At 43.2% G+C, this 24,514-nt stretch overlaps 1 protein-coding gene across 3 annotated transcripts in view; it reads left to right on the top strand.

Moving 5' to 3' along the window:
- The window catches only part of LOC109470382, a 54,319-nt gene that overhangs the window by 21,069 nt on the left and 8,736 nt on the right, over positions 1-24,514 (top strand). For 2 of the 3 annotated variants that reach the window (XM_019769319.1, XM_019769317.1), the window contains exons 30-59: positions 289-539; positions 785-909; positions 1,167-1,335; positions 1,823-1,982; positions 2,181-2,346; positions 3,333-3,471; positions 4,651-4,780; positions 5,102-5,532; positions 5,965-6,211; positions 6,663-6,878; positions 7,184-7,277; positions 7,797-7,917; positions 8,463-8,608; positions 9,482-9,618; positions 12,051-12,320; positions 12,527-12,815; positions 13,476-13,605; positions 13,850-14,107; positions 18,189-18,398; positions 18,725-18,899; positions 19,492-19,643; positions 19,948-20,067; positions 20,589-20,799; positions 20,998-21,168; positions 21,676-21,833; positions 22,171-22,349; positions 22,496-22,625; positions 22,955-23,144; positions 23,828-24,003; positions 24,271-24,463. In XM_019769319.1, coding sequence (XP_019624878.1) covers positions 289-539; positions 785-909; positions 1,167-1,335; positions 1,823-1,982; positions 2,181-2,346; positions 3,333-3,471; positions 4,651-4,780; positions 5,102-5,532; positions 5,965-6,211; positions 6,663-6,878; positions 7,184-7,277; positions 7,797-7,917; positions 8,463-8,608; positions 9,482-9,618; positions 12,051-12,320; positions 12,527-12,815; positions 13,476-13,605; positions 13,850-14,107; positions 18,189-18,398; positions 18,725-18,899; positions 19,492-19,643; positions 19,948-20,067; positions 20,589-20,799; positions 20,998-21,168; positions 21,676-21,833; positions 22,171-22,349; positions 22,496-22,625; positions 22,955-23,144; positions 23,828-24,003; positions 24,271-24,463 — 5,544 coding nt within the window. Of the gene's footprint in view, positions 1-288; positions 540-784; positions 910-1,166; positions 1,336-1,822; positions 1,987-2,180; positions 2,347-3,332; positions 3,472-4,650; positions 4,781-5,101; positions 5,533-5,964; positions 6,212-6,662; positions 6,879-7,183; positions 7,278-7,796; positions 7,918-8,462; positions 8,609-9,481; positions 9,619-12,050; positions 12,321-12,526; positions 12,816-13,475; positions 13,606-13,849; positions 14,108-18,188; positions 18,399-18,724; positions 18,900-19,491; positions 19,644-19,947; positions 20,068-20,588; positions 20,800-20,997; positions 21,169-21,675; positions 21,834-22,170; positions 22,350-22,495; positions 22,626-22,954; positions 23,145-23,827; positions 24,004-24,270; positions 24,464-24,514 lie in introns of all 3 variants that reach the window. The other variant, XM_019769318.1, reaches the window with a different exon arrangement.

Raw genomic sequence — 24,514 nt, 5'->3', positions numbered from 1 at the left:
ATATAGGGTTTTAATAATCACGTCTTTTTAATTGCGTTTAATGTGTTAAAGAACGTACTTTTCAATCTATTATGTGTGCTGAAACACGCAATATTCAGCCTATGGCTGCTATGTGTGTTGATCTACAAACCATTAACTAATTCATTCAAGGTTATTATTTTACTAAGAATGGCTTTGGGACATATATATAGAAATGAAAAAAAATACATGGATGAATGGCATCTCTTTTATGAATATAAAAATCACCGACCATAATGCTCTTGATATTGCCTTCCGTGTTGCTTGTAGATAACAGCAGTGCCGATACTGCTCCTCACGTGATCCACGAAGCGACCTCTGTGGGGAAGGAAGCGCACAGCATCAACTGGCACCACTTCCACCTGCACGACGGAGATTTCGTGTACGTTGTTGTGAACGCCTCGAATGGAGCTGGAAGCGTTGTGGTGACAGAGTCGGACGGGTACACAATGGACACTACCGCTCCTCTTATGCGTTTCATTGGAGATGGTAGCCAGACAGGGACGGACCTTCGATACTCGGTAAAGTATCATCTTACACATGACAAAGGGATTGACAGAATACAGCATGTGTTCAGTGATTTGTGCGGGTGGATCTTTCAGGTATAGAAAAGATACAGCGTTAAGCAAAATACCTGATTTTAAACTGCATGGTCGTAGGTTCAACTAAATTGTATTGTAAAATCATATAGCCCTTGCATTGCAAAAACAATCTCGTTTTGCGGATGCCAATCGTGCTTTTGTTTACCGTATTTATGTTTTCACAGGCCAGCATAACAGATCTGTCCGTAAATTGGGATTTCGAAGATCCCGAGTCAGGAATCGACCACTACAAACTTGCTGTGTTCCAGTACCATGGAGGAAGTCGTCAGCAGATCTACCCGGCACAGAAGTAAGTCAAACTGCTGTACCCGTTTGCTTCAAGTTGCCCCTGCTAACTTGAAACAAAGTTTCAAGTAGTTAGGTTATTGTGTCAAGAAGTAAAAGGTTATTGCATTGTGTCAACTACGTTTTTGTTGCCAATGATTTTCTTCATGGTTGCCTGATAAAGAGCATAACCTAAGAAGTTGTGGATGGACTTCATGATATTTGACCTTATATGGACAATAATCAGCGTTTGCTCTCCTGGTGATCTCCTGTTTGTACCAGGAACGACTGGGTGATTGTTGAAGGCAGTGCCGCCGGATGGACCAACAGCGACCCGCTGAGTCTTGTACCAGGCGCGCGGTACAGTGTGCGGGTGTCTGCTGTTAACGGGGCCGGACTGACGACTACGCATGACACGGACGGCGTCATCGTGGATCCTACTCCACCATCGGTTCGTCTACTCCCCTTTCGTCATATTACTACTTAAGTAATTTAAGCAATGGTACAACTGTTCCCAAACTCAAAATTTGGTTTTGGCAAGAGCTTGTCTTTCTTCCAATCAGGTACACGAGATGTCTTTACCAGGTGTTAACATGCTCCATTTGCCCAAGTTTATATTTACCATGTCAGAGGCTTTTGAATGTGGATTGTAGTTTATTGGCTAAAAGTGGCTGAGCAAAAGAGCTATTCACCATCCAAACGTCATGACCCTAACATGTCCAGATCACGAGATATCAAAACCGGAAATTCTGCTGCAGTGGTCCACCATAACAAGCCAACAGAGGGCCCAAAGTCTAATAATTTCTAGATCTCATCAACACCTATCCACCTACTACGTTTCACGGCAATCGATCTAAAGAACACACACACACAAACGCTACGTAAAACATGACCTTCTTGGCAAACATAATAAGTCCCTACCTGCACTGGCAACATAGAACCTGCACGTTGCCGTTGATGTGATGCCTGATGAGCTGGAGGAGCTGTACGATGGGTACGTTCTGCACACCGACCTGTCCGCCATCTTGGTGTCCTGGCGGGCCACTGACGGAGAGAGCAAGGTCACCGCGTACTGGGCTGCTGTGGGGACGTCACCAGGTGGGTACAGCGTGGGGAGGGGGGCATCCTGTAAAACATAAACAGAGCCTAGACCTATGACATCGTCATTGATATACATTTTGAACTGCTATCAACAGAAACATTGATAACCATACTATGTGGCAGTTTCTCTAGTTTTGTTCTGATGGTAAGAAAGTAGACTTTTTATACATTTACATATGCCCTGCGTATTCAAAGGCGACACGGACGTAATGCCGTTCGAAAATATGGGACCTGATGAAAGCGCCTACATCAACAACCTGCAGCTGCAACTCTATGACGAAGCCACCGGATCTCCTGTGTACTATGTGACAGTAAAGGCCCAGAATGGAGCTGGTGCATTTTCCACTGTAGTTGTTTCAAGGTGACCATGCTTAACTGTTTTCTTAGTTTTGTGCACTGTACTTACTGTACTTATTTTCTCAGTTTTTCGTAGTCTTGTCATGTCCAATAGGACTATCAAGATTAACGGATGAGTTAGTAGTACCCTACGGCTATGTTGAAAATAACTTCAGTTTTTAATCCTATTCAGACCAGTGGGTTGAACCCCGCGCCAACATTATCTCACATAGCGCCTGAACGGCTTGCTCTAGAACCGTAAAATTGGGTGACTTTTTCTAAACTATATCAACAATCTCATATTAATAAGATAGGTTAACAGAAGTAACAGTAAGATAGTATTTCAGACTCTTAAGACTTTATAGTTTTCATCTTCAGTCCACTTGCATTGTGTTTTAGGCTGCATCTTTAAAAAATGGAATTTCAGAAATTTGATTTAAAAAATTCAAACTATTTAACTTTTATCCTGTTTGAAAAGTCTAAAATACTATCCTATTACTTCATATTTCTTCATAATTACATGAACGCTGTTGTAATAATTTCATTTTACTATTACACCATCCCCTGTCTCAACATTACAAATATCATAAATTGTTGACAAGACAAAATAAGGCAAGAAATTCAAGGGCCGATTAGCCGCAACTACTACATGGCAACGATTTAAAATGTATCAAAGTTATATTTTGCAAATGATTATATGTAGTAGAGAGAACAGCAAGCTTGGAATGTTTCGAGTAATCCACAATTTGAGATGTAAACATTTATTTTATTTTATTTTATTTTATTTTATTTTATTTTATTTTATTTTATTTTATTTTATTTTATTTTATTTTATTTTATTTTATTTTATTTTATTTTATTTTATTTTATTTTATTTTATTTTATTTTATTTTATTTTATTTTATTTCAATTGTAACAGGACAATACACTGGCCACCCAGGCCGTTGTAATAGTCTAGTAATAGGCCATTAGAATAGTCAAACTCATCAATCAATGCCACTTTTATCTCAGTCCCATTAAGGTCGTCCCCGGTGACAAGACGGGAGTGGTGGTGGACGGCCCGCGCATGGCGGACAGTGAGGACGATGACGTAGCAACAATAGATGTCGACTATCAACTATACACGGGCACTGTCACTGTGCGCTTCAAGGTCAGGGACAAAACATTTACAACCTTTGCAAATACATAATGTTCACCTTCGAATATGGCCCGCAATCTTAATTTTCACTCAAAGACATTCACATATATGGTGACAGAAGTCTAAATCCTCCCTGTCATGAAATTGCAACATTATGTAACCCAACACTAGTTACTATAGTGGCAGACGTCTGGTTCAGGTCATTGACCTTATCCCTTTTGAGAAGAAGAGAAAGGAGAAACAGAGCAAAACCAAGATGTTTCATTCGGTAAACACAAGTATTAGTTAACTAAACAGTTGGTAAAGTCTTAATAAATGTGCCCTAATTATATAAATAAAGACAGGATGTTTTTTTTTTGGAGAAGTTCAGAAGTGCCTGAAGATCATGGTGCATAGAAATTTTCCAAGATAGTTTTATCTGTATCTGTATAGCTGGTATAACCGCCTTCCGCGGCGCGCGGCGCGGCGGCAGCTGGCTATATTACACCGATCGACTTGTTACACCTAACCCTTGAACTTCTAGCTCTAGACATTGTTTAAAGCTATCTATTGACAATGCCCCTACTGTACTTGGTGAAAGTGAGTTCCACTCTGCGATAGTTCTAGGAAAGAATGAATTCTTGAACACCTCAATCCTTGGTTGATACCTCTGGTACTTGAATGCATGGCTATTTCTTGTTCTCTTCTGGGCTGGTATTAGGTACGTAGTAGTTGGGACATCCACCAGTTTGTTAGTCATTTTGTACATCATGCATAGTCTGGACATCTTTCTTCTGTCTTCCAGTGAGGTCCACTGTAGGTTTCTTTTCATTTCCGTGACACTAGCACCTCTTTCATAGTTGTTCATACAGAATCTTGCAGCTTGATTCTGTACCCTTTCCAATTTGTCTTTGTCTTTCTTTGTATATGGATCCCATACTGTCGCAGCATATTCTAGGTTCGGTCTTACAAGTGACGTGTATGCAAGTGATTTTACTCTAGTTGGACATGCCCACATATTACGTTTAATCACTCCCAATGTCTGTTTCGCCTTAGTTGTGATATTATTAACATGTGCACCCCACTTCAGTCCGCTTGTCAGCGTGACGCCCAGATACGGATGGATTTTTGTGGTTGCTAAAGCTTGCTTGCGTTTAGCTTGCATTGAAGACATCTTCGCGAACAAAACGAGTCATTTTCTATTTGCAATAGGGGTTCGAGAGCGCCAGGCATGGCATCGTGCACTACGAGTGGGCGATCGGCACTGCAGCGCTCTGGGATGACGTCCAGCCCTACTCATCGGCAGGCATCGTGACGTATAATGACAACGCAAACGTGGAAGGTGAGATGCTATGAAGCACAAATAAGGTTCATTGGCAAGACCATATATTACTGTGAGCTACTCCTCATGTTTTACTAATTGTGTAATGAAAGAAAGACTTTTCACTGTTACTTTTGCGCAACGTGTAACTCAAAATCACTAAGGAGGTCAGACAAATTATATGTGCTTGTCAAGCTTAAGAACACATTACCGTTATCGTATTGTCCTGTTTATATTATCTCATTCATTCCCGTTTGTTGAAGTTCGTTGAAAAACAAGTCTTTACTTCAGTGCAAACAAGTCTTTACTTCGGTAATCATTAATATTCGTAACACTTCACAGGAATTGGCGGTGAAGGCCACGCACAATCCCTGCTGCCCCTCCAGCCAGGCCAGCTCTACTACACCACCGTGCGGGCCATCACAGGCGCCGGGAACGTGCTAGAGTCGGCATCAGACGGCTTCACTGTAGACGTCACACCTCCTCACGTCGACTTCCTCGGTTTCGGTGTCACGTCAGAGGATGAAGAGTACGCCTTCGGGCCAGACGTGTCCCTTTACCAGCTGTCAGCGGACTACATCACAGCGGAGTGGGGGTATACAGAGGAGGAGAGTGACGTGGTGTTCGCTACTTTTAAGTACGGGACGTTCCCCGGCAGCCACGACGTGTATAACCGGACTGTGACGAGTCAGAGGACGTCTGTGCCGAACGGACTTGTGCATCCCTCGTCACAGGGGCGGCCCAACATTCTCAGCCTTACAGCAATAAACTCAGTAAGTTTTAACTACATGCTATATTGGCGTAGGTAAGTCGTTTCAATAGTACTTAGCAGATGTGGATGATGCACTGTGTTCTGCACCTCAGTGTAGTTTTATGTTGAAACAACCTCTAGTTGCAATCAGTCTTTCTTTATTTCATTCCACTCTGTCTTTTACACCATCAATGTGTCTCAAAATTTGTTGACGTAGCATATTTGCCGACATACTGCCGGAGGTCCCGTGTTCGGGACAGCCACACATTGAACTACATAACAAAAATAGCAGGGGTTCTTCCCTGTGTGAGTGATCCAAACTTTACAATCCGGTCTCAGGTTTATATAATTAACATCTTAAAGAGGTGATAGTCATCTGTTACGTCAATCCTTCCACAAATGTGGTAAATCTTAATAAAGTAAACAAAAATAATAACTTGAAACAACATTCCAGGTCGGCCTCCGCACTGTCACCCATTCCGCGAGTCTGACCGTGGACTCCACCCCACCCGTGGCTGGTCACGTCATCTGCCCGCGTCACATCCCGGGGACGGACGAGTTACAGTGTACCTGGTACGGCTTCCGGGACGACCAGAGCTTCATCGACCACTTCCTGTTCGGGGTCGGCACGGAGGAGGGGGACGACTCCGTCTTTCCGTTCACAAGACTGTCGGGAACAGCTGACAGGTTCAAGGCAAAAGGTTCGCACACATGGAAACAGATTTATACACAAAAGAGTGTTAAAAAGAAAACCGAGATGATTGGGAAATCTAGTTGTAAGATGTTCAGTGATGACCAAACGGCTTAATCATTACAATGTTAGATGAGATGGGAATTCTAAAACTACTCATATTAGGAGATAACGGCATTCGACATCTTATAAATGACATGAACAGAGTGTGGCGGAAACGTTTCAAAAACTGTAGGAACTTCATTAAACGCATTTTCACCGCAATAACTGATATAGATATATACTAATTAAGGATATCATCTTCGTGACGGTGAGCTCACTACCCTAATTGTGTGTGTTTGTCTGTGGAATAGACGGGAAACATAGTTCTCTTTGGAGCTTGCGAAGAAGAGAAGCGAAATATCTACTTGCGGGGAAACACAAACACATAATCTTAATTTTTATTATGTACATGTGTCCAGGTTTCGCAGGGCAATTTTTACGTCACCAGGAAAGCTACTACGCCACAGTAATCGCCTACAGCGCTGTAGGAGGGAAGACATCAGCCTACTCTGAGGCAATCGTCATCGACGACACGCCGCCTGTTCCCGGGACCGTGGTGGAACTGGACAGTATCTACCACGCTGATTTACTGGGAGATGACTCAGATGGCAAAGGAAAGTGCTACAACACAGAAGGTAACTTAGCAACAGCTCCTGTGTTGCATCTGTTGACATTCTTACAAGGAGTATAAACCCCACGAATTATGAACAGCTGGGTTTAAAAGTTTAAAGTTAAAACTTTTGGTCCAACACAAAAAATTCTCTCACCTAGAGCTTTCGACCAGTCACTGGTCGAAAGCTCTAGGTGAGAGAACATGTAACTACCAACACAGATGAACTTTCATGATAGTATAGGTTTAAAAGTGTCGCTAAATTAATACAGAATTACATTGGAGGAGGACGCTCAAAGACATGACAAAAATATGTTCTGATTATTTCAGACTGCCAGGAGATGGATGCAGTGTGTCAGGCTTCTGTCACTCAAGTTGCCGTTGCCTGGCAACCATTCATGGACCCAGAGACACCAATAACCAGGTAGATTATGTTCTTTCCTTTTCTTTTACTACAAACAAGGATGGGAACATATCAAACATTCTGACTATGATTCCATATCAAAATGTCGGAGGTACAAGTATCTAACCAGTGAGTAAGAGACACTGAAATACATATGTATGGACTGTTAATAAATAGATAAAGAAATAAACAATATATGTAGTCTATGGGACTGTTTTTGTACCACCGAGAAGGACCAATGCTATACCATTGATTTTTTTAAAATCTGTGATAACCAAAGTTTATTTTGATATACGATAGCAAGTCTGTGTGAGAGCTTTCTTTTTGTTATTCCGTGACCAAATGGCGTTATCAGATTTGACCTCACACCTTGGGACTAAATCTAAAAGGCCTGGAAAAGATATTAAACATGAACATTTTTTGGTGAAAATTGATTTGTATGTAAAATATGATATGCCAGAAAAATACCAAATAATGTTTTTTTTGAGACGCTGGAAAATATAAGCTATATCACTTCAAGCTATAACGGGTACATTCCAGGTACGAAGTCGCGGTGGGTACTGTACGCGGAGGGGCAGACCTGCGCAGCTTCCGACAAGTTCCCGATCCTGACACCTGTTTCTTTGTTGTGAACAACTTGGACCTGTCCGACATTAGACAGGTACTGTTCGGTTTTACACTCTTTGTAAGACCCCCCTCTTCAAGACACTGCAGGCACTAAGAATTTGTATCTGTAAATGTCTCATCATCTTTGAATTTCTAATTTGAATGTCATCGTCTAGTATGTAGTTTATCCACAAAGGTGATGTTATATCATCCATTCGTTGCTATGTCGGCTACTATGAAAACAAATGTTGATATGTATGTCCTGTCATCTTCCCGAAGGGAGAGGTAGATATACCTGGCATTTTTATTTGATTTGATTTTTTCATCTTCATCTTTGCCGGGGCTCTAGGATGTTGTACAAGCCCCGGCTACACCCCCATATAGCCCCTGTTGGGGCACTTTAGGGGGGGGGGAGGGCTTGGTCTAAGGCGGGCAGGCCTCCAGCCTGGCCCGGAAGGACTCAATGGTGGGAGCCATGGTTACCGGGCCAGGCAAGGCGTTCCATTGTGGGATTGTGCGGGGGAAGAGGGAATATTTATAGACATAGATTTGACAGTTGATTAGACATATTTATAGATTTGATTTTTATTTTCTCTGAAGGTCTTTGTAACAGTGAGAGGGCACAACGCGGCAGGGCTGTCCAGTGTAGCCGTGTCTAACGGTGTTTACATCAGTAAAATCAGTGCAGGGTTACCTCCTCTCAAGCCGCTTGTTGTAAACGATGGGGACTACGGTCGAGGCGACGTGTAAGATATATTTTTTTCCATTTTCTAGTTCAAGACTTAAAATCTTGCTACATATTAGTATTTGTATACTCTTGGCTGTAAAAGATACATGCATGAAAGCGAGCATTTGTTATTTGATCTGTTACGACTAGAACAACGGACAGACTCTTCGACATTTTCCAAAAAGCAGTTACTCAAGCAACTGCATATGATTTTGGACGTTTCAGTTGGTATCCACTAGCTTTGTTAGTGACTGAGAGACCAGAGGAGAAATGCAGGTTTATAAGCCCTAACTATTCATTGATATGCAAATAAAGTGAAGACAATTTTTCGGAAGTCGAAAAAACTGCATTTCTCCTCTGCCTTTCCAAAATCATATTCAGTTGCCTGAGTAACTGCTTTTTGGCGTATCGCATTACCTGGATGCCAAACAACCAGCCATACTCTACAATCAACTGTGCCCGGTATCACATCAACATACTTACAGAACCAGATATGCTACTCGGAACACCTTCAAACTAGACAAACCAAAAACAAACAGCACTAAAAAAGCCTTCACATACAGAACTACTGCAGCATGGAACTCTCTACCACATGGGCTGCAAACAGTGGCATCACATAAGAAGTTCAAACAAGGCCTACTAAAACACATGAGGGACATGAATAGATAGAGCCCATACGATGTTACACATTTGTTTCTTTTAGATAGCTATGTAATGTAAATGTATATGTAATTGTACGTGATGTATTGTTATGTCTTACATGTATGTACCCTCTCCTGGAAGAATAGCTGCCACCCTCGGGTGGGCAGCTAAAGGAGAGCTTTTCCTCAATAAACCTTCATCGACGTAATATGATTTATACCTTGACCTCTATCTTTAATTTTATAACCAGAGACTACCAGAGCCACAACGACGAGATCAGCGCGCACTGGGACCTCAGCGGCGACCCCTGTCCCTCCGTGCGGACGGAGTGGTCTGTGGTCAGGCTGGACGGGCTGGAGATCTGGCCACTTACCGAGTTGTCTCCAGGTAAACTTAGCATGATGAACGTAAATGAATCAATGTTTTTAACAGTGGGGGGGGGGCATTTTTAGTCACTGCACTTAATGATGTTCCTGGAACAGCAATTTCTCTCCCTGAGTCAGAAAAACCAATGCATTTAATTTCAAACTTTTGCATAATATATCCTGTAGCGATATTAAAGTCAAGCCAGGAAACACCCCTCTCTTACTACATGTATTAGACTAGTCCAAGTGGTCATAACAAATATATCCTACCTTGTAAAGTGAAACTCAACAATTTACAAATTAGAAATCCGGCACCCTATTGTCACTAGATCAAGATAACATGGACTATATATGGAGGTTGGTACCCAGGCCAGAGCCTCGGAGGAGGTGATTCTTTTTTTTTTTTTTGAGAACAAGCGAAATCAATGTTCACACTAGAAAGGCCAATATTTGCTTTGGAGCAAATACAGCGATGGGTTCACCACATTTTACGACATGGCAGGGAAAGAATGAGTAAACACAAGGGAAAACAATGATTTACATTGATATAACTATAAAATGAAGTAACATACAACTAAAACAACAGTTGGATAGCTATTCCCTACTTTATTGGTTAGGATTTTTAATTGCATAATGCAAACTGTTGATTTTCAAAATAAAAAAAACGTTCATGCCCCGCATTCCAATGCTGGAGCAGAAAAGCTTGAAATACCTACCAAAACACTTGAATAAAGACATACTGTCAGTATGGAAATGCTCTGTGCAGGTGTTATTAACAATCACATAAACTATGAAGCCATACATTGAATAAGCTATACATATAATATGATTATCATAACCTTTATTTTTAAAATCATGCCAGTGAGCTAATTGCATGTACAGAGTGAAAGAAAGTAAAGGAAAGCAGTAGAATTTCTGTACTAGCTATGATAGTACTTCATATGATTCGTCCTCATCGTCATCATTCAATGTGGTCTATCTCTTGCTACTAGTGACTGGTAATACCTCTGTAGATTCTTCACACTGGCAGAGTACCGTACTCCTTCTCTCTTGTCAGCTCAATACTTTTGTGACAACATCAAAGTGATTTTAGTTTGTATGTTGGAAAAATACAAAAGACTAACATTCTAAGTTATTGACATTCTTGAGTAAGTTTTTGAATGTTAAAAGCAAAACAACGAAAATAAAAAAAAATGTTGTAATTGTTAAAATGCAGAATTGTTAAAATCGTTAAAACTGATAAAATTGTTAAAAATTATAAAATTGTTAAAAATGTTAAATTGCTAAAAATATTTATGTCCGATGCACTGGGGTTCGAACTTGCAATGCCTGGGATTGCCGCCTTGCGCGTTTCCAACCGAGCTAACTCGGTGCGATACACATCACTCACTGCATTGTTTGTCATAAAAAGTAAACAGCATGGCGGTATCGATCGCCTCAAGCCACCAAGACTTTCAACTATTAACTACGGGGTTTCCTTCTTTATCAGGTTTGCTTTTGAACCACCTTGATGTTACTTAACTATCAACCCGGCTAGCAGAAGCCGCCGGCTCCTTTGATATTACAGCCGCTCCCTGTCCAATCTTGTTTACACGCCGGGCGCAGGTCATTGACCTCCAACTTGCGTTGTTCCAACAGAGAAGAGCAAAATGTCTGGCTCCCGCAGAACGTACCGCACTCTCCCGCTGGACGTACCGCACTCTCCCGCAGAACGTATCGCACTCTCCCGGAGGACGTCCCGCACTCTCCCGAGGGAAGTCCCGCACAGCGTCCTGCACTCTCCCGCAGAACGTCCCTCGAAAATTGATGCGTATTTCGTGGCCTGTGCTGTACCTACCAAAACACTTGAGTTCATACTGTCAAAATGGAATGGCTTTGAACAGGTGTTAATTGAGTTAATCCAATCAAATCCAACAGCCAATCAGCAAGAAGAAAAGATTAGGCTGCGTCAGGTTCATGCTTGCATGCCCATATATGGGCATGCCGCCGAATTTCTTTCTTATTACGTCACGCGCGTACGCCCCCGCACAGTACTTTCCTATGGGGACCGCTAAAAAAGCAAATAAAACGATTGTAAAAGCTTGTATCACAAAAATTTAAAAAACGCCTAGGGGTATTTGCCCACTGTACCTCCATACCAAATTTCAGGACCTTAGGCCCTAAAATGAAGAAGCTGAATCCATTTAAAGAAATGGCAGGAGAAGGAGAAACATCAGAAAAAGCAATATGGGTTCACCACCACTTCGTGGTGTGGTGAACCCATAAAAAAATCCATAAAATTAAATTAGTGTGGCCCAAATGATCCTGTTAAAGAATGTTAAGCAGAGCTAGAAGCGCTGGGTGTCTCTAATGTAAGTTTGAGTAAGTTGCATCATTTTAAGTTAAAAGATTATATAGTAAAAGCAGTACTGTAGCGCCTTTGTTTAAAAAATTAAAAAACAAATCTTTATTTAGGTGCTGACCGTGCCACCTTGGACGAGTTCAACCTCCTTGACGGTGAGACGTACTACACCGTTGTCAGGGCAACCAACCAGCTGGGCTACAGCTACTCCGTCAGGTCTGATGGCGTCACAGTCAAGCTGGAGCCACTCGTTCCCGGGGTAGTGTGGGACGGTCCTATCATAGGGTTCGACCTGTCATATCAACAGTCCGTAACAACGCTATCGGCCAACTGGGACAGTTTCGGGAAGGAGTACGGCCTCGGGAACGACGCTGCAATTAACGGTAAGACTTACTGTATTTTAACAGCTTTTATAGTGAATATTTAGTCCTCCTAGCTACATGTTTATAACTTTGTTCAATCCAGCTATTGTATTGTAGGTGAAATGCAAATATCTTCGAAGATTTTATTCTTAAAGTTCATTGCTTTGATACCGTTCATAAATAAAAACACATGCTATCATAACAACTACTCCTTTTTCAAATTAAAGGGGAGGCTGTTGAGATTGGAGACCACCAAATCATAGACCATTACGAAGTAGCAGTGGGGACAGACAGACGGTACCCAAGCACCCGAACTAACATCCGTCCGTTCGTCAATGTCGGGCGGAACAAGACCGTCACTTTTGAGTACCTCCAGCTCATCCCGAGGACAGGCATTTACTACGTCACTGTCAGGGCTGTCAGTCTTGCCTCATCCACGACGGAAGTGACGTCAAACGGTATCCGGGTGGGATTCGGCGGTGACATCATATCTCATGGGGAGGTACAAATACCAAGGTACGTGACAACCTTGTAGTATGCTGTACCTCCAACTAGCTTGGTTGCAGTTATTTGCTAACTCGTATATGAACAAGGCTCCATTCAGGGCGGTCTGTCACTACGGCATTCTTTCCCATTGCTGGGGGCATTTTAAAACGTATCGGGTTACAAGACGCAATTTTGGGCTAACTGTAAAACATTTGAAAATAAACAAAATTGTATCGAAGGGAAAATTTTGTTTAAATAAAATAAAACCATCGTCTTTACATACATTCAATGGTAATTGTTGCGCAAAATGGGTGATTTTGTTGGATTTAGTTAGAAAAGTCGATAATTTTCGGGATTTCGGAGCGCCATATTATAGCCAATCATCGTTCAAATGTGGCTACATATATTACGCATGATCACTGATTTTTATATTTTTCGACGACTAGGAATAATATGAAAAATCATGTTTTATGGATTTTTTTTGAAATTTCCGACTTTATGTATAGTTTTTGTCGACAAATAGGTGAAAAACTGATTTTTTTTTTTACCTTGATCGAACGCCGTTCGGTTCGAATGAAGTAAGATCGAACACGGTTCGGGTTCTAAAGCAGGTGGGGACATTGATTGGGGCCCGAATTTTACCACCTTGATTACATTGCTAAATCCCAGTATGCCTTTCCTTATCCACAGATATATCTCTTCCAACGCAAATATCACGGTGGCCTGGAGTGATTTTGAATTCACCATGCCCATTCTCCTGTACCAGTGGGGCATAACATCCAACCGGACAAAATTGGAGGATATGGACTGTCTAGACTTGGTAAAGAATCATTACTAAATTTCTACATGTCATCATTCCCACCCAATAGTGTTTGTACTCACGTGAATATGATGTAAGTATTGTCCGCCATGTTGAACGGTTAAACCTTGAAGTTGGCAGGTAAACTTTCCAGATTCGGCTGTGAAGCCATATGTAAACACCATGTTGTTGTTGACATGAAAAGAAAATATCATCCGTATATTATTTATCTATTCATTTTCGCAATTTTGCCACCGATTTCCAGCAAAACTTTGGCAAAGAGGGGTACTCCGTGATCAGTGAGGAACACGCCCATTTATTTGACGTCTACCCTCTGACGAAAGTGGGCAGGGACACCATGGCTCAGTACGAAGGGCTGGAGTTACAACATGGCCAGACGTATCACGTGGTTGTCGTGGCAACTGACGAGGCTGCGCAGTGCGCCATGGCCCTGGCTGACGTCACCATTGACACCAGCCCCCCGGTAGAAGGACGTGTGTTTGTCGGATCACCCGCAGACATGGTAAGGCCATAAAGCAGAGCATTACGCACTAACGCAAACTTTCTTGACATATTACGGACATAGTAAAACGTTGAACATTATTCCAACACAAAGTTACAGAGATAAAATTTTCAGCGACCACTGTCTCCTTCATCAGGACAGTTAATGACCTATCACTTCAAAACGTGATTTCGCGAGAGTTACGGTTACAGACACATGATCCTATTCACACGAGACTTTACTGATACGTGACGTAAGCAATTAATCAGAGCTGTCTCCATCATCACGGACCCACAGGACAGGAATACAGAAAATCAACAAGGGCTGCGGTTACCCTGGATTGATGTAGATTTTCACCAATGTGTCCCCTATAGATCAATGACATAGTTGGTTGAGTGTATGTAAGGTTTGGCGTAGTTTCCGGTCGTTAGACAGAGTCTCCCGAGCCGTAAAGTTGCTGTGTGTGAGGTCGAGGGAAGGCACGCAGTCTCCGACAAGTTCGTTGCGACGGGACAGGTTTATTCTGCTGAAGACCCTAGTTGTTACAGCGAAGCACACACCCGCGAGATGGCGCTGAGTGACAGTAGTTGTGACGGTAGTTTCCCATTCCTTCTCCGCGGATTTCTGGGAAACCCCTGGTTGGCTCTGGCCCGGAAAAGTTCTAGATTCGGTGGCCCAGGCTGACTTCGGTGATTCAGGGTTCCCGTGCTCGTGGTGTCCGACGGAGTTACTTTCTCCCTGATTGCTAATGTTTTCCTTCTTTTATCTCCTCAAAATCGGGGTTCCTCCCTCTTCCAAATTTGGTTATTCTCATCAGAAATTGTGATAGCCGATTGGCCAAAACTCTAGTAATTTGACAGAAATCATTTATCAAAATCAAAAGTCTCTTATCAATTGAACAGACATTTGGGAGAGAAACATGAGTTTTAGTTCATTAAATAATTGTTATCCTGGGATCACGGCCTAACCTTTGGATTAACCTTTGTCGAGTTCATGTCCTTTGCACAATCAAAGTTACAAGCGGGGAAACCCCTGTAAAACGTTGTTCCCACTCTTAGTATCAATAACGGATCGAATTTGGAGAAAGAACAAGCCTGCCAACGGCTGTATACGGAGTAGAGTTTGAGCTATTTTGATATAACGTGACACTATACTGCCGGCCCAAGGGTACCTACGCCGGTTGTTAGTCGTGCTGTGTTCAATAAAGATATGTCACTCTTCATTACTTGTGATCGACTGTCGACGCTAATTATAGTGAAAGGGCGGGCTCCTTACATCCCCCCTTGCTGTACACAAGTGACGTCCTCGACGCAGCTACGCTCATCTCGGGTTACATCCACCATGTCGCCTTACAACTCGTGTTAGTATATAAATGAATACAAAAGTACAAACGTGTGCTCGTGCAATATCAATCATATTCCAACATCTAATACTACTAGAGTATATAAACCATCGTATTGGTCCCTACAAAAATACACTGAAAACTTGGCTCATCCCGGATCGGGCTAACAGTTCAATAAGACTTCACACATCAGTTTCACTACACTATCATCTATCAACATCGTATCAACATCTGCTGTCACCTATCAACAGTCACATCATTGTATCACGGATCATTTTAACGTACAATAGACTCATCAATACTACATTCATAGGGCGGAGGGATTCGGTCCTTCCGCTAGATATACAGAGTGAAGAGCCACCATCGAGGAGGCAGACATACCACTGTCCCCAGGTGCTCGACACAGACACAGGAAACCCTAACGGAAATATCACTGTTGGAGATACTGGAGATGCTAAGTACAGGCATGACACGCCCGTCACATTCTTTAGAACGTAGAGACCTCGGAAATCACAGTCAAATCATAACATTGGAAGGACCAGGATCGATTCAGCCATTAAAAAACCGAATCGTGCCTGATCTCGGCTAGTCCGAGCAATCGTAAAAAATCAGATCCTACAGTTCCAGTCGTATACTATCTCAACCAGGAACCCTAACATTCGGTACACAACTGCATTACATATTCATCTTGTCCATTACTTGTCTTGTCTATTCATCGTACGGCGGCGGAGGGGATCAACCTTCACCACAACAGCAGATGAAGGGTGTAACAGCACATCGTACTTGCCCACTACTAGGACACAGTACATCTTCCTACGCTACTATCTCATACAGGAATATCCTGGTTTTCAACAACAAACTGGGAACAACAAATTCAACTCGATCCCCTAAAATAAATCACAGGCTATCCTAGAACTAACATAGCAAGAAAAGGTGTACGAGCTAAGAACTTTGAGTCTTGCCATGTGTTGGATCCAGAACAAAGGATCCAACCTCAGACGGGGTTCTACAGCCGTGTAGCTGGACTACGGGCAGGGTCGCAACCCCCTGGGGGTCACCCACTTAAAACCCCGGCTTCCTGCATCGGTTTTGGGGGGCCAATTTCTTACAGTTAACAATTTTCGTACTTTACCAAATACAAAAAAAATACATCATACATCCTACCTCCTCAGCCGACCCTGGGGGAAACTTGTACTTTGGATTGAGTCCACATACAAACGTCCACACATATATTCTAGTCCTTGAATCCCCGGGACCACTCCTCGTAACGGGGAAGGGGGTCTGGATACGACCGGAGCTCCCAGCGTCGCATCAGCGGCTCGTTCCAGGTTAGTTCGTAGGGCCTAGGGGGGGGGGTGTACTGGTAGGACGCGATGCGGCACAGTTCGTCGTGCCTCCGTGCGCCTAGCGCCTCTGGTCGGAGCTTGTGTCGGACGATAGCCTGCAGCCGGCACATCAGGAATTCGAGGGTGCTGACCCGTTCCCGCAGCTTGTTGATACGTTCCACGATGTTAAACCGGGGATGCGGCCGCCAGGACGACACAAACGCCTCCATTGCGTGGCTCCGTGGATCTGGCTCCGGGACCGGGATGTCCCGGCGCCCCGGAATGTACTCCCACAAATAGTTGTAGAGGCACCTGGTTTCCGGGGCCCCCGCCTCCTCCTTCTTCAACAGTCCGATGACTCGGCGGAGGCCTCGGACGTTTCTCTCTACTTCTCCCTTCTTGTACCGAAGGTAGGCGTACTCCCGCTCCATCAGGTAGCGGGCGTACACCTCCCTCATGTGTCGGGGGTTGACCACCCAGGTGTTCACCCCGGCGTGTTGGGCGCGCTCCGCCCAGGACGTCCCGTCGGGGTTGGTGACCGGGCACGCCGGGTCGTAGCATTATCTTCCCCGACCGTCTTCTCCTGCTCTTTCGCGCCTGGGTCCCAGTTTTCCTCGGGCGGGCCCCGGCTCTTCGGGGTCCCAGTCTTCCATCTCCTCAGCCGTTGCCATTTTTGTTGTGTTTCTTCGGCGGTAGTTGCGTCTGCGCTGTTATCAGCTCCGCTCTGGCTCGCACGCCAGGGACCAGTCCTTTTATGATGTTGGAGTTGTCAGCGTCCTTCTCTTGATGTATTACGTATATACTCGCCTCCGGCCGATCCGGCCGCCGTCCTGGCGCTTCCATCCCGCAGGCCCTCCGCCTCGCTCGAGGGTCGAGATGGAACTGTGGGGAAGCAAGGAGTATAACACAACCCAAACCCCCGTCCCTCACGCAAAACCTCCACTAGCTAACGTGAAAGCCACAGCACCCCTAGAGTTAGTCGCTATGGATTATCTGACATTGGAGAAATCCTCCAGTGGCCATGAGCACGTGTTAGTAATTACGGACTATTTCACAAAGTATGTAGTGGCAGTTCCCACCAGGAACCAAACCGCAGTGACTACTGCTAAAGCCTTGAGGAGGCATTTCATTCTGCCATATGGTTTCCCTCAACGGCTACATTCTGATCAGATTTCATTCATAACTGGCCGGATCTCTGGAACCTATCACAGTATCAGCTATTTTGATATACCGTAACACTATACTGCCGGCCCAAGGACGAGGTACGCCGGTTGTTAGTTGTGCTGTGTTCAATAAAGATATGTCACTCTTCATTACTTGTGATCGACTGTCGACGCTAATTATAGTGATAGGGCGGGCTCCTTACATGTATTCTCTTCGTTATCATCTCACTTGAACAAAAAACAAATGTCGTTTGCATTTTTTTCTTTACTAGAACGTCATGTACACAGCTTTGTCTGACCGGATGGAAGTACTATGGGATGGTTACCATGACAATACGAGTGGCATAGCCCAGTTTGAAGTCGCCTTGCTGTCGGGTGGTGACTGCCTGTTACATGACAAAGACCGACTTACTGTTGAAGTGGATTTCGTTCCCGTCGCCTCCAACCAGTCATCCTACATGTTTGTAGGCATTGACTTGAAGGTATTACAGTTTGTATAACTAGTTTTGTGCGCTGTCTATATAGGGGAGTTGGGATTTCCTAATGTTTAGTTCATATATAACTTCCATTTTACCATTTATTTTACACTAAAAAGTGTCTGGTACGATATTTACTTATATGTAAGAGAAGTAGACATTGCACTTAGCATCTCTGTCTAAGTATCACCATTACATGTGCAGTGACAGGTGGGTTTTGCTACATTAAATCGGACTTATGAATGTGAATATGTGTTGTATACATTGCATAGAAAATCACATGGAGTCTTTAGGAATTATCTATTTCTTCCAAACACTTCCCCCCATTGCAGGCCGACACCCCATACTACATAACCTTCCGTGCCATCAACCGAGCAGACCTGGTGACGGAGTCCACCACCCCGCCCATCCTACTGGACCGGCTGGACCCGGCCGCTGGGGACGTTAAGGACGGACTCGACTTTAAAAGCGACGCGACTCACCAGAGCTCCTTGACAGAAATGAAAGGTAATAATCTGAACCTTCGATTCCCCAAAGACAACACAAAGATACTTCAAAAGATACAAACATAACCACATTTCTTTAGAGGTGTATTCTCTTGCCTAACACAATGTGAGTCACCGCACCTCGGCTTTATTGCTGGTTTTGACCCCTTACAACAGTAGTCCCTCTGGAAGGCGGGGCCACAGTAATGGCCAGACGCTATCAGCCGAGGACTTTTTCTTCCTTGTCTTTGCTTCTGAACCGCAACCAATGGAATGCCTTCTCTGCTTCTTCCACTACCTCCATTGTTACTTCAGTACGGACAAATAAACCCTCTAGTCCCTGCCTCCACAGGGAAACACTTTGCTTTGAATCCTCTATCTACACAAGACTGCACCAAATCCTGCCTGTGATAACAGTTATCTAATATCCATCACTTCAACAGGTTCGGTGTGCTAAAGACCTCAACACACTTCCAGTCTCCTGTCAAAGACGAGCGGATTAGTTTTTCTAATGAAAGCCAAAGCATCTCCTAAATATCATAAGAGATTTTCTAATTTGCGTTTGAAATGGGTCCCTTTTAGATGAATGAACAATTGTATTTTTCATTTTCCAGGTGTGATTTTACACCATCCTAACCCGGTGGGGGACCCTTGCCCCAAAAGGACATTTTCTATGAACGAAATGTACGACAGCTGGTCAGCTTTACAGACGACGGGGCTGCGGGGAGTGACGGGAGAAAGACGGATTATATTTGACGCTGAACACGTATGTAGCCTGATGTGAACCAATGGATTAATTTGTCAATTAATTAATTATTAAAACGTCATGTTGCAATATCTAATACGGTGGCCTATATTTTTAACTCAGTTGATATGTTAAGATATTAAAGAATTCTCTTCAGAGGTTGTATTTCAGAAATATGGTCGTGTCTTCGTGGTTCAGGCCGTTGCGACCGAATCATATAAAAGGGCATTGGATTGAGACAGTACCCTTATTAGCGTGTAGATAAACTCTTCTCCATCAAGGATACATTTCATGATCAGATTGTGACTATTGTATCTCTCCCCAGATTTCGTTTGACGAAGACGAGGGTCTGTCAGTCCGCCTGACACGTGATATTGAGTACGAGAGGATGATGTCAGGAGCCTACTCTACTGAAGTGGATGGAAGCATAACGGGGCAGTACGAGGTGAGAAAACGCTTGTTATACTGGCTATATGTCATGCATGACAATTATGCAAGGAACAGTACAAGGAGAGATTTTGAAGAGACTGCAAAAAATGGATTTATCAGAGAATAGAAATTCATAGAAATAGAAATTAAGGACATAACACTGCGAAGCGTGCAGAAAACTGGTTTTCAGACATTCAGATGTGATATTATGTAGTGCACCAAGGATCATATAACTAGACTACGGGATATAGTCAGGTTTATTGTGCAACAGTTGCATCGGAAACCGTGCGTAGCAAATAATACTTGATTAAGTATTTCTACTAGCATACTAATCTAACTTTATCAATATCAATACATGTGCATGTTATGATGGAATATCACATTTCACATTGGGATGACACGTTTTCTTTTTTTTATTTTGTATACCATTATTTACATATTGACCAAGATAAACAGATACAGAGTTGCGGGGCATGGTAGAAGCATGTTGAAAGTTTCTGTGACAGTATTACAATGTTTAACTGATGACTTCTTCAGATGGACATTATCGCTGCCAGTGGCGAGCTCCAGGCTGTCACCAGTGTCGTGTTTTGGGACGGACCGGAGGGCGTGGTCGGAGATCACAATGAAATGAGCCTTGAACAAAAGGAAGTCCTTTTCCCCAGCAGCAGTGGGAACTGCAGCTGTTGCCAGCCAGGGAGTGACAGTACAGGAACTAATGGCAACGTTACATCTACCAATGTAACAAGTAAGTATCCAACAAGGACAATCTTGTAGTGTAGTTAATCATACACGTATCGGAGTTCTGATGTAAAAAAAAGTGTTTCTCAAACGCTTTTGTTTATCAGAATGTTGATACATTTCTCTCTCTATGTACGACTTATAAATACGGTCGGTGTTCACCAACCATCATTTTCTAACGCAAGTTCCTCTTGTACTTTTCTAGGCGATTGTAACTGTACTTGTACCAGCCCTTCAAGTGAACCAAACACTTCAACTGAAGAACCGACGAGTACGACTGAGTCTCCCCCAGAATGGACAATTGAGAAGGATGAAACGGAAGACGAACCCAACTCAAATTCCCCATATGCATCGTGTGGGCTACAGATTCATCCAGGTAGCGTTCAACCCTTCGAACAAGTCTAGAAGTCTTTGAATAGGGTTCACTTTTTTTCTGCATATTTTCCCAGCTCAACATCTGGTCAGGAAGGTTAATATATTCACGCGTTTTATCGCGTTTTAATAAAAAGAAGCTAATTTTAAATTAAAGCGATATAATCAGCTGGATATAATGTAAGGTTTTTGTGCCAAAACTGTAAATATAGATAATTGAAATTTTCATCTAGATTGTTATTTTCCATACCTTTCAACTTATTATTTCGCTTTTCAAACAAACATCAGTTTTCATTCGGGTATTTCATTCGGGTATTCGGGTAGCTTCCAACACATTTTGCGGCGCAACGACGTTGATCTTTTACTCTACAGATGTCAATATGAACCCAGATAGGCTTATAGCGCAAGAAAATGTGTAAAACAACTATGTTTGAAATAGTAAAAATCTTTCATATCAATCATGATATCGCTTTAACAGAGGTGATTTTATGCCTGCTTTTTACTTTTTCAGGAAATGCAGACAAGCCCAGCTACATCGGGCTGTGGTGTCGGTTTGCCAACGGGACCCAGTCAGAACAGGGAGAAACTGCGAAGCTGGACTTCGACCCGTCAGCTGCCTGGCACAAGTACACCTTACAGTTCATGGAGGAAAAGATCTTTGCAACCAAGGTTTGGTATCAGTTTTTGAGAGTACACACACAAGCACACACACAAAAAACAATCTTCGTGAAATCGACAGTGGTCTCAGAGATTTAGAGATAGAAGAGGGATTGGTGCATTCCAGGCCCTGCAATGCACCAATTCATCTTCTACATGTATCTTTTTAGGACTATAGGAGCTAAGCGTTATACAGGCGCTTCGCTAGGTGCGTGGTGATTACGCAGTTGGCAAAGTATACATTAGCAACTTTGAGTTCTGCGTTAATGCATGCTATCGGGACTATATAAACCTATCATCAGCCTTTAGTAACAAATGTTAAAAAATCCACATCTTCCTTAAACCCCAGGTGGACAGATCCATACGATTGTACATCGACGGCCAGTTTAAGGCAGTTCTGACCGGAATCCCCACCTTAAGCCCGACAACCAAGCTGATTCTCAGCACCTGGAACAGGCATGACTGGATTCCCGAGCTGGTGGACCCGTTCGAACCACCAACAACGACCGCCTTATTCCGTTCTGTTAGGTACATCACTAACATGACGTTCTTGTTACTTTGGCATCTTACTCGTGCCTCCCTGCCTATCGCCCATAGCTAGGCCAGGTAACCAATTTGTGTTCTCTCCCATATTCATTTTGTCGAAAACTCATCGTGCTCCTCTCTGTCTCCAGTCTCCCACCAGTTGCCGCTAGCTTGTGTTTACACGGGAAACCATTCCGGAATGGCGACCAGGCGGTAGTGCGGTTCGAGGCCGGCGTTGGTTCAGCTAAACTGCTGGACGATATTGCATCATTCAGAGAGGTAAATTCTTTGGACATATTCCTGGCTGCAAAATACATTTGTAGTGTACAACACATCATTATCTTATTGCAGTTATTTCCATGTCGACTATTATAAGATAGTTTCGCAACAACGAGCTTTACCATATTGGTTTCTATTTGTGCCATCCACTGAAATTAGAATAAAGACTCCAATACGGTGGTGGATGCACTGACGATATGACCTGAACACGCACGTTGTATCTTATGCAGTAGCTATAGGCAGCAACTAGTTCAAGAGGTATATCACGTTATACTAAATGTAGATTGTCTAATTATATACGTCAACAACAAACCTTGTCTACTCGCCAGGTTGCTAAGCCGTGTATCCCGTGCTATGCCCGGTGTGATGTACTGGGTTGTGATCCTGATTGTGACGAAGACCAGACGTACGTACACCAGGTCCATCTCACAGGGTTAGACCTGCCGCCACTGGTATCTGTACCAGACTCCAACACTACTGTACAGGCTGTGTACTACCTCACTGTCAGGGCGGTTGCCGGTAAGTTCACTTACGTTGTTGTGTTTTAAGCATTAACAAAGAACGGGAACATACAGTAGCCTCAATACTTTAGAATAGAAAGCAGATCGTTTAGGAAAGCAATGGTCGTTTAGTTGGTATGTTAGTAAAAAGGATCGATAGAAAACTTAGAATGTATAGACCATTTTTGCATAATTAAAAAAATTATTTACGTCAACCTCGTGCATTTCAGCAGCCGCACAATTGACATTTGAAGGATCACATATTTGTTTACGAATTTTACTACCGAGATATCGACAAGAAAAGAGAAATACGGAAACCTATAACTTACCCCAGTGATATTTTTGGCGACGTCTCAGGGAGAAGCCTAATGGTACAGTATTGTGTGAAATTTGTAAAAATTCTAGGAATGGTACAGGCATTTTGTCCACAGGCATGCGGAATGTCCACAGGCATTTCTCTGACCCACATCTATGCCCACATTCCTGGAACCCTGAAGACTTGTCTGCCCCAGATGGCACTTCTTTCTGTGACCCCAGGGCTCGTTCACTATACACTCAGGGGAGGCGTGTACTGTATCTGTCTAGACTTAACAGGTACCAAGTCTTCCTCAAAATCATGAAATGATGGCAGTACCATGCAAACAATAACCCTAACAGCAACCACCGTCGCCATGGCAATGTATGTTTTGTGTTTACCTACAGGTTCTGGTAGGGCAGCCATTGCGTCGTCTAACGGGATCTACATCGACGTGACGCCGCCGGTCATAGAGAACCTGTTCCACGTGGATCTGTCCTGGTCACCGGACGAGCCCACTAGCTACCAGGGGGACAACAGCACCATTGCTGTGTACTGGGAGGCCTACGATAAAGAGAGCGAGGTACAGCTATTTATCATTACACCGCACCAAACTATACGAATACTGTAGCCATATCACACTATATTATACTATAACATAACATTCCATACAAGACCTTACAGCACAATATTACGTAAAGGGAGAGAATGCAATTCATTCCAGTCCAGTTTACACACTTCATAGAACAATGTCATTAATTTGTACGTACTCTGGGTCCATAAGGTCTAAATTCCTACATGCTCTGTATCAATGAAAAAACGTATTCTTTTTACTAAACGTCATTTACAGGTAGTGGAGTGTCAATGGGCAGTCGGCACAAGCCCAGGACAAACGGACGTCCAAAACTTCACATCCGTTGGACCAGATCAAAACTTAGTCTACAACGACAAGTTAGATGGAAAGCTTAGCAATAAACAGACCTATTACGTCACTGTAAGGCTGGTCAACGGTGCTGGACTGGTCAGCGAGGAAACTACAAGCGGTCAGTGATGATTTGCCTAATTTTGATAAACGTCAATCTGTTATAGTAACT

The sequence above is a fragment of the Branchiostoma belcheri genome, unplaced genomic scaffold, assembly GCF_001625305.1.
Source record: "Branchiostoma belcheri isolate BF01 breed outbred unplaced genomic scaffold, Haploidv18h27 scaffold221, whole genome shotgun sequence".
Lineage (NCBI taxonomy): Eukaryota > Metazoa > Chordata > Leptocardii > Amphioxiformes > Branchiostomatidae > Branchiostoma > Branchiostoma belcheri.
The sequence above is the reverse complement of the archived record's forward strand: the minus strand, read 5'-3'. Positions and strand labels throughout refer to the sequence as shown.